Below are 10,106 nucleotides of genomic sequence, written 5' to 3' on the forward strand. Positions count from 1 at the left end.
AAATTATATGTATCTATATATATATATATATATATATTTATCTATCAATAAAATAATAACCATCATTAGTTTTATTTCATCTATTCAAAAAAGAAAAAAAAAAGAAAAAAGTTAGTTTATTTCATCCTATGGCGGTTACCTGCTGCCCAAGGACTCGGAACTGGCTTTAATAATTCTAGTGACGAGAAAAAAAAACCACCACCCACGAGGCCACGTGGTGTGGCAGCATTTTTCTGCTCGCTTCCCTATCTCAATCCTAAACAAGAAGTTGGAACCAAGTCTATCAGCAGTCCCATAATAATTCTACTATTCCACTTATAGCCAATAAATGAATAAATAAATGAAATAAAATAAAATAAAAATCTACTATACCACTTGTTTATTGTTTTATATATTTATTCAAATACATGAATCCTTTTTTCAAATATTTAATCCACCTCCGCTGCCTTTATAAACCTCACCTCCTCTTATTCTTCTTCACCAAATATCCTCCACAAAACAAACAATACATTCTTCTTCTTCTCCAACAATGGCCCTCCTAACCTTCTCAACCCTCCTTCTCTTCCTCTCCTTGTCTCTCTCATCATCTTCATCATCTGCCTCTGACATGTCCATAATCTCCTACAACCAAAACCATGATTCCCAATCGAGTTGGCGAACTGATGACCAGGTGAAGGACATCTATGAGCAATGGTTGGCAAAGCACAACAAAGCTTATAACGGTCTCGGAGAGCAAGACAGGAGGTTTGAGATCTTTAAGGAAAATCTAAGGTTCATCGATGAGCATAATGCTCTAAACCGGACCTACAAACTGGGCTTGAACAGGTTCGCTGACCTTACCAATGAGGAATACCGTGCCAAGTTTTTGGGAACCAGAACGGACGCCAAACGAAGGGTCATGAAGTCCAGGAACGCTAGTCGGAGGTATGCCCATTCCGGCGAGAAGTTGCCGGAATCTGTGGATTGGAGACGACAGGGTGCTGTTAATCCCGTCAAAGATCAAGGAAGTTGCGGTGAGTTTTATTTTTTTTTTAGTATTTTTTTTCTTGGACTAAACTATCCTTACCATATGTTAAAAAAAATTTTGTTTTGATTAATTTTGGTGGCTTTATTGTCAATTAGACAAAAGTTTTTTACAATTTTTATTTATTTAATTATTTTTTGCACAAAGAAGAAAACAAAAACTATGTGTTATTGAAGTAAGGACGAGGGTTTTGAGTCAAAAGTGTTAAAATAGACTAGTAGTTTAGACTGTTAGTTTGGACGTGCGGTTGGTTTGTCTCAACAAAAAAAGCTTACGTGAGAACGAAGAAAATATTGTTTCTTTTTTCTTCTTCTAGAAAATTGGAATCTTTAAAGTTTGTGGACCATTGGAAAATGGAAATTACACAATAAAAGTGACTTGGCACTGGGCAAAAAGTCCAAAACCTATCTACTTTTCCAATTAAGAAGAAATAAAAAGCTATACTTTGATTTGGGCCAAAAGAAGAAATAAGAAGTATACTTTGATTTGGGCCTAGGACCCAAATCAAAATCTGACCTAAAATTTATTTGGGCTCTTTGGCCCAAATTCAATAGGCTCTGTTTATTGAGTCTTCTTTGTTCCTCCTATGGTGAACAGGAAGTTGCTGGGCTTTCTCAACAATAGCCGCAGTAGAAGGAATAAACCAAATAACAACTGGAAAACTGATCTCTCTATCAGAGCAAGAGCTGGTGGACTGTGACAGATCATACAACGAGGGCTGCAATGGAGGTCTAATGGACTATGCTTTTGAATTCATCATTCAAAATGGTGGCATGGACACCGAAGATGATTACCCTTATGCAGGATTCGATGGAAAATGTGACCTCGCTAAGGTCAGTTCTCATTCCTGAATATATTTCACCTGCCAATTGTGTTCATTTTTCAATAATTTTCCTACTAAAAAAAGAAATTTTTAAAAAATTTTTTTTTTTTTGGGACTACTGCAGGAGAATAAGAAGGTTGTCACTATTGACGGGTACGAGGATGTTCCTGCTTATGATGAGAATGCATTGAGAAAGGCTGTGGCTCATCAGCCTGTCAGTGTAGCTATTGAAGCTGGTGGCCCTGCTCTGCAGCTCTATGAGTCTGTGAGTACTTAAAAAACTCTCTCGATTTTCTTTGTTCTTCTTTGAAAAGGAACAAAAAAAGAAAAAAAAAATGATGATGAAGAAGAAGAATAGCTGATTCATATAAATTTTACTTATTTCTTCACTTTTAAATGTTGTCAGGGCGTTTTCACTGGTGAATGTGGGACAGCACTAGATCATGGTGTTGTTGTTGTTGGATATGGGAAAGAGAATGGTATAGATTACTGGCTTGTGAGGAACTCATGGGGCAATAGCTGGGGAGAAGATGGGTATATCAAAATACAGAGGAATGTGGTTAACTCCTACACTGGCAAATGTGGCATTGCAATGGAAGCCTCTTACCCTGTGAAAAATACCCAAAACTCCATTAAACCTTACTGGGCTTATGAGATTGCTAGCGAGATGATAAGCGTTGCTTGAAATTTTCTTTGAGGCTCTTCTCAGCCAGGGAAGTGGAAAAAAATGCAGAAGAAAAATGGTGCTTCTGTTTTTCGTCAGCTTGTTGGGTCTAAACTTTTAGCAAAGGAAGGCTGTCCCTTGTTTGGATGATTATTGTTGTAAATAGCTTTAATTATTTAGAATGGCGACAAATAATATGATATATTGTTGCAAATCAATGTAATCTCTATTGGAAGTTAGCCTGAATTCACCAGGTATTTATAAGCGCTTTGCTTTAGTTTATCTCCTTGTGTTTCATCCTTTTTAGAGGTCAGAATTTCCGTTGTAATTTACCATGCATTTATATGAATATAAATAAGATGTTTGATAAAATCTTAATCCTAATCGTCTCTAACAGGCAATATATAAATAAGATGTTGGATGATGTATTTGCACACGGTCAACATACTCAGAATCTAATTGTTCATAATTTTTTTCTTTTAGCCACACTTTAAGCGGCAGATAGACCATCTATGGTGTAGTTTTTGGTGCAATGTGTGTGGATTCCAAGTTCCAAAAAATATAGTAAATATTGTTTTCATCTATAGACAGAAGAAATTAACATGGTCTAGCTGGTTCATCGATGTGGAGCAACTTTTCGTGTTCGAGGCAGTGCATTCTCATCCAATTGAAAAGGAAATTTCTGGCCTCTTTTAAGTTTCTTTTCCCCACCTTCCCAACACGAGTGCCAGAAAAGTCATGTGGCTTTTCGGTTTCTCCGAATATCTAATTGCTAGTTCTGTAATTCTGTTATCTGTAATGGACCCTGGTATGCTTCATATTGATAATAAATAAAATAAATGAATAAATAAATAAAACACTTTGAATTTGGCCTACTACTTAAATGCTTATCTGGTTGCTAATGTGCAAAACTGCTTTCATCACCTTTTTCTTGGTCCCCAAGCTACACAAAAAACGCCAGTAGGAAGCAGTTGTCAGAAGAGGAAATTTCTCTTCTATCATTTTTAACATGTTGAGGGATAGTGTGAAATCAAGGCTGCAAAAGCAAATAATACGTAGCTGCTTAGATTTTAGGTACACACACACACACACACATATATATATATGTAAATAAACATAAAGCATAAGAGAGAGAGAGAGAGAGAGAGAGAGAGAGAGAGAGAAGAAAACGAGAAAATTAAAGTTATAAAGCTCAAAGAAATTGTCATTTCACAATCAGAGATGATTTAATAATAAGGTAGCATGTTTCTTACTTTTTCTTCCTTTTTCTAATAGTGGGCCATTCGTTGCCTGAATCTTTAATTAATTAGATTAGCTGTTCAGCGTGACTGAATATGGCCACAAATGCCCTCTTAAATTCAACCCTTTGGCCTCTTTTCATAGTTCTTTTTTGGTCTTTTTATTTTCTTCTTTTTCTGGAAATTGTAGAAAGGAAGAAGATGAAGATGGTGTGGTATATTTTTATTTTCTTCTGTTTCTGGAAATTGAATTACACCATGAGCCGTTATATCATATTATATATGTAACCATTAACAATCCAGGTGCTATGTAACCAATGTTGCGGTTGCATTTGAATGCTTTTGTAGCATATATGCATAAATGAATTAATGCACCTTGCCTGCCAAATTTTCCAATTTTCCTGTGTAGAACTTCCAACAAGTTTTTGGTAGGCTAAGTAATTCCTATAATCGGTCATCCCACAATTAATTTTGATGGATGACTATTTATGTTAATGATTAAAAAAAGAAGAAGCAAAAACTGATGGATTTAAATTAATGATCACTTTCTATGATTGTATCAAATATTACATGAGGTTAACCAAATTTCTTTAATTGTACATGTCATAGTGATTGTATAATATGATATGGAACATCACTCATTATAATATGAAAAACGTGATTCATTAAGTCATTTATCAATTTTTATTTTTTATTTTTTTGATAAAAGTCATTCATTCAATTTTGCTCACCTAAGATTTCATCAAGATATTGATCCAAGAAGAGGGGGGGGGGGGGGGGGGGAGGAAATCATAAAGATATACTTGAGGAAACCAATTTCTTTATTTTATTTTATTTTATTTTAACTCTTTTTATTCTTAAAGAATGAAAGTTGAATATGGACCTTGTCGGTATTCACCAAAAAAAAAAAAAAGAGTAATAATAATAAAAAAAGACCTTTTCAAAAGTTTTTTTTTTTTTTGAGGTTTTAAAATTTTAATCTGTAAACTGCATAAAAGCATATACATAAAATAAAATGTGCGTTTGTTATCCGTCCATTTTCAAAATTTTGAAACTCGTCCAACTTCTTCAACCTTCGATACTCACTTTTTCTTTTTTCTTTATGAACATATGGAGCGTATTAGGAATAAACTTTAAAGCGTAAGAAGAATATTACGTTATACCAGAAAGTTACACTGGAAATTGAAATCCCATAAACCAACAAAGCAAAAAAAGGGGTCCATATGGTTGGCATGATTCACATTAAGGTTAATTATGAAGTTTTAACCCAATTAATAGCATCATGTGGGGGCAAAAAATGCTTCTCTATAATAGTATCGAGTTGGCCTTTTTTATGGGAATACACTAAAACAAATTTCTCAGTCGTGCTAGTGTTTTTGGGTTGCTTTGGAAAGAAAGAAAGCATTTTTTAAAAGCAAAAACAACCCAATACCAGGATTTGCATTCCGAAAACAAAAATGGTTGCTGTTTTCAACAAAGAGCTCTTGAGCTGGTACCTCATTACTCTCAAACTCAGAGAAACAGTAGAATCAGGAATCGCAACAACACCAGCTTCTACGGCAAAATCTATTGAATTCCCAGATGATCAACCGCCTCAAAACCATCTCCAGAAACAACAGCAACAACAATCCGAATCCCTTCAAATCGTCATAAAAAACAATGAGAATTTCGAAGAGGAGCAATCCAAGTCGCCGGAGTCCGATTGGGTGATCTCCATCAAAGAAAAACTCGACCAAGCTTCTCAAGACGACGCTGCGAGATCATGGGCCAAGCTCTCCATTTACAGAATCCCTCATTACCTTCGTGAAGGAGATGACAAAGCCTATGTCCCCCAGATTGTCTCTCTGGGTCCGTACCACCATGGCAAGCGACGACTCAGACAAATGGACCGCCACAAATGGCGTTCCCTTCATCGTATCCTTAAACGAACTAACACAGATATCGAACTCTACCTCGAATCTGTAAAAGAGCTTGAAGAAAAAGCTAGAGCTTGCTATGAAGGACCAATCCCTCTTAGCAGCAATGAGTTCGTGGAAATGATGGTTCTTGATGGTTGTTTTGTATTGGAGCTTTTTCGTGGTGCTTGTGAGGGATTCAAGTGACTGGGTTATCCAAGAAACGACCCAATTTTCGCAATGCGTGGGTCTATGCATTCGATTCAGAGAGATATGATAATGCTTGAGAATCAGGTTCCTCTCTTCATACTTGATCGGCTACTGGGTCTTCAGATTGGAGATCCAGACCAGAAGGGACTTGTGGCCAAATTGACACTCCAATTCTTCGATCCATTAATGCCAACCGATGAGCCATTGACGAAAAGTGACAGGAACAAGTTGGAATCGTCCCTTGGATACGCGACCACTTTCGATCCGTTGTGGGATCAAGGTTGTCTTCATTGCCTCGATTGTTTCAGAAGAAGTTTGTTGAGGTCTGAACTTCAGCCCAAACCAATTCCAAGAGCTTGGATGAAGCGGTGGTCGAATGCCAATCGGGTTGCGGATAAGAGGAGGCAGCAGTTGATACATTGTGTCACCGAGCTCAGAGAGGCCGGGATCAAATTCAAGAAGAGGAAGACTGATAGGTTCTGGGATATCAAATTCAAGAATGGGATATTGAGAATTCCCAGGCTTTTGATCCATGATGGGACAAAGTCTTTGTTTCTCAATCTCATTGCGTTTGAGCAATGCCATCTTGACTGTAGCAATGATATTACTTCGTATGTTATATTCATGGACAACTTGATCAACTCTCCTGAGGATGTTGGGTACCTCCATTATTGTGGTATAATTGAGCACTGGCTTGGAAGTGATGATGAGGTTGCTGACCTCTTCAATCGCCTTTGTCAAGAGGTGGTTTTCGATATCAACGACAGCTATCTTTCGCCGTTGTCGGAGAAGGTAAACCGGTACTACAACTACCGGTGGAATACTTGGCGGGCTAGCTTAAAACATAACTATTTCGGGAATCCCTGGGCAATCATCTCTTTAGTTGCTGCTATCGTGCTGTTATTGCTCACTTTTGCACAGACTTTCTATGGTGTTTATGGTTATTACAAGCCACATTGACCAAGTAAGAACTTTGGACCCCCTCCATTGTGAGTTTTGAGTTATAGAGAAATACTTGGATGATGTTGAATGACTTCCCTACCATACTCCAATTCTGACCATTTGTTTTGGCAAAAGCCCCATCAAACACCTAAGTTTGTTGATTGCCTGGTTTTGCGTGTGACCTGTTCAAGGACTTTGCAATTATACTTGACCAGAAGAATCTCAACTTTATTGTTTAAAATAAGATATAACCACTATTAATAAGTTTGAATATTTTTAAAATTCATAAGAGTTCTCTTTTAAATAAAATGATTTCACTTGATTCTAAGAATTTGATGTAATGAGGCATTAGATGCTTAAACCGAAATTCTCCATTTAGAAAATAACAAACATGTAAAGCAGGAAATAAGAGATGAATAATCCATATAAATGACTTCCGAATCAATTCCATAAAAGCTGCACTGAGCCCAATTTCAGGTAAACAGCAAAAAGAAAAATACAACTGAAAACTAAACCTGAGGTAAAGCCAGTTGCACAGTATAGTGGACATTACCCACTACAAGTTTGAAAAGTACATGTCACTGGATAAATTATTCAGCCTAAAAAAGGCAGGTCTGTTCTATACAAATGGATTTCCCAAACTAAACTAATAAGCAAAAAGAAGAGGGCGTCAGCAACCACTTGATCTTCAAATGCTTGATCATACGAATTCCAGGGAAATTGACAATTACCAAGGTGCCCAAAGTATCCCTCAAGACGGCTTTCTCTACCACCAATCTTCTTAAAGTTTAGTGTCTAACATAACATTGCAAAATTATTTGTCACCCAGGATCGGGACTTAAAGGAGGACATATGCAAACTACTTGATGAGCTCAAATCCTTATGAAGGTAGGCTTGTGCTGTCAGTCGAAGATGATCGCTTTCCATCGTATCGCTATAAAATTGAGAGGAACAAAAAAACCAATCACCAAACGATGGATGAAACAGATATTATCCACCAAAGAAAGAACATAACTATGCTGACCAAGCTGACAAAACTCTCACAGCAACAAGCAAATGCAAATGCTCAATTTGTACTTAATCATACCTGTTTCCCAAAGGAGAATGGTACGTATTTGTACTTAATCATGTGTGATATTTGTCTCCTCATAGTCATCACAAACAATACCACCCAGTAGAAAAGAAGTATGGGCCAGAATACAGGTACATCAAATGCACTGAAGAACGTCATCACGAAAGCAATGCAAAAGGCCTTCGTTATAGAGTACCTTCAAGAGAGGAAAGCCAAGGAACATCAATATATACAATAACCAGAAGATGTACAATTTAAAAGGCATCAAAATTCCAAAATACAAAATTAAATTGGTCGCATCAAAGAAATACTTAACCTACTAAAAATATTAGTAGAATAGAAAAATATCGCCCCCGCGGGGGTGGGGTGGGGGGGGGGGGGGGGGGGGGTGGGGTGTGGTGGTGGTGTGGAAGTAGTAGAAAGAACAACATACAAGAAACCAATGAAAATCAGAAGTTCCCAAATATATATGATGCCAATTCCAACACCAAACAATATATTAGTTGCGATAAGATCTTTTGGCTTAGAAATGATAAAACTGTCCAAACTTAAACCCAATATGAGGTAACACACAAATGATCCCAACTCCGGTCTACGCACGATTGTGGCAGGAACATTAGCCATTTATCTACAAATTCAACAGAACAAAATAATGCAAAACATAATGAAGGAAAGGATACACGAGAGTAATGCATTATGGCATTTCAACCTTTTTAACTCTTAAATTTCTAAACTTCTACGCCAAAACATTCAGATTATGTCCAAGCCATAGTGCTAGAATCATAGAGTTTTATATGAGAGAGATTTTATTATGCTCTTTCTTTCTTTCTTTTTTCTTTTACAAAAGAGGCTACCATTCAGAGTTATACAGAATAGTAATACCATGTCCGTGTTTCGTCAATACACCTAAGCCTAGCCTAGTTATACTGATTTACGCATTTGTCAAATACAGTATGAAAATATGTTCAAAGCAAACTTTGACATTTGTTTGATGCTTCGCGTCTGATGCATCTTCATCAAATTTCAATTCAACTAGAATCGTATACACCTCCACATAGGGAGATCTTCCATGGAATTCATAAATTTACGGAGAGGAGGGGGGGAATCACCAAATCCGTATCAAAACCCAGGAAACCGACAATTGCAAAGCACAAATCAAGAGGAAAAATAACCTAATTTTCACAGGAATAAGAAAAACAGAATGAACCATCCCAAAAAAAAAAAAAAAAAAAAAAAAAAAAAAAAAACAGAATGAAAAGCTAAAACGACGACGTACCAGAACTTGAATTCAGGAAGACGACGGACGAAGGGTCGAAACTCATCGGATCCTCTGGTAGGGAGCGAAGGCCCATCGGAGAGTTCATGGATGTCGGGGTCCACCTGAGGAGAGAGAAAGCCGATGAGGAGGTTGAGGATGTAGATCCCGAGGCCATAGGAGACGATGTAGAACCCTTGGACGAAATACACGCGGACCACGTAGATGAAGGCCACGACCAGGGTCGCGATCCAGCGGCGGAGCATGTGCGGCGTCGACTTGTCGAGCAAGTGCTGGTACCGCCTGGAAACGCCGTAGGTCCACCCCGTTAACGCCGCCATCGGGGACGACGACGAGAGCTCCTCGGCGGCGAGACCCACGCCCGCCGCTCCGTTGTCCATTTGTGGAAATCGGGACCCACCACTAGTTTGACCTTTTTCCGATGAGTGTGTCTTCGTTAGCGTTCTCTCTCTCTCTCTCTATTGGTTGGGGTTAAAGAGGCTGAGGTGCAGATGCGTGAAGGACTAAATTGTATTGTATGAAATTACCTCAGATTTCGGGTCGTGCTCCGAACTGTTTGTTGCTTCTTGTCCCGTCAACGTCTTTGGGCCGGTTCAGCTTATCCGGATCCTTTTTTGCCGGTTTTATAATTTTTCTTTTATGTTATTTGCGTTTTAAAGAAAACTCGGCTATTTAATTACTGATTTATGGTTGAATTTATATTTATCAAATTATTATTATTATGTACTTGGCATAATATAATACATTTTCTTTTTTTAAAGATGTTTGATTTTTTTAAAAATTATTTCAACTATTTAACATTTAAAAAAATATCTATATATATATATATATTAGTATACTATATTTTCAAATGTTAAAAATAAGTTTATTTTGATATTTTTTAATAAAAATTCATGAAGGAAGCCAATAATTTTAATGGTTAAGTTTTAATAGTTTGAACATTTTTATAAGTGTGTGTGAAA

General features: G+C 37.2%; 4 protein-coding genes across 4 annotated transcripts; 3 read left to right on the forward strand and 1 right to left on the reverse strand.

The window, feature by feature from the left end:
- Positions 1-433: 433 nt before the first annotated feature.
- LOC107424861 (cysteine proteinase mucunain) lies at positions 434-2,889 on the forward strand. Its single transcript, XM_016034745.4, has 4 exons — positions 434-1,013; positions 1,622-1,857; positions 1,972-2,112; positions 2,254-2,889. Exons 1-4 carry the CDS (start codon positions 530-532, stop codon positions 2,530-2,532), a joined length of 1,140 nt encoding a protein of 379 aa, XP_015890231.1. The 5' UTR covers positions 434-529; the 3' UTR covers positions 2,533-2,889.
- A 2,063-nt stretch (positions 2,890-4,952) lies between these two features.
- On the forward strand, positions 4,953-6,877 carry LOC107424865 (putative UPF0481 protein At3g02645). The gene has a single exon (XM_016034752.4). It carries the CDS (start codon positions 5,207-5,209, stop codon positions 5,849-5,851), a length of 645 nt encoding a protein of 214 aa, XP_015890238.2. The 5' UTR covers positions 4,953-5,206; the 3' UTR covers positions 5,852-6,877.
- LOC125423740 (UPF0481 protein At3g47200) lies at positions 5,885-6,814 on the forward strand. The gene has a single exon (XM_048478875.1). The coding sequence runs from the start codon at positions 5,885-5,887 to the stop codon at positions 6,812-6,814; it is 930 nt and encodes a 309-aa protein (XP_048334832.1).
- Positions 6,878-7,190: 313 nt separating the features above from the next.
- Positions 7,191-9,642, reverse strand: LOC107424862 (protein RER1A-like). Its single transcript, XM_016034746.3, has 3 exons — positions 9,145-9,642; positions 7,884-8,064; positions 7,191-7,730 (listed from the first exon to the last, which is right to left on the reverse strand). The coding sequence occupies exons 1-3, from the start codon at positions 9,522-9,524 to the stop codon at positions 7,677-7,679; spliced, it is 615 nt and encodes a 204-aa protein (XP_015890232.1). The 5' UTR covers positions 9,525-9,642; the 3' UTR covers positions 7,191-7,676.
- Positions 9,643-10,106: the final 464 nt, after the last annotated feature.

The sequence above is a fragment of the Ziziphus jujuba genome, chromosome 7 (assembly GCF_031755915.1).
Source record: "Ziziphus jujuba cultivar Dongzao chromosome 7, ASM3175591v1".
NCBI classification, from domain to species: Eukaryota; Viridiplantae; Streptophyta; class Magnoliopsida; order Rosales; family Rhamnaceae; genus Ziziphus; species Ziziphus jujuba.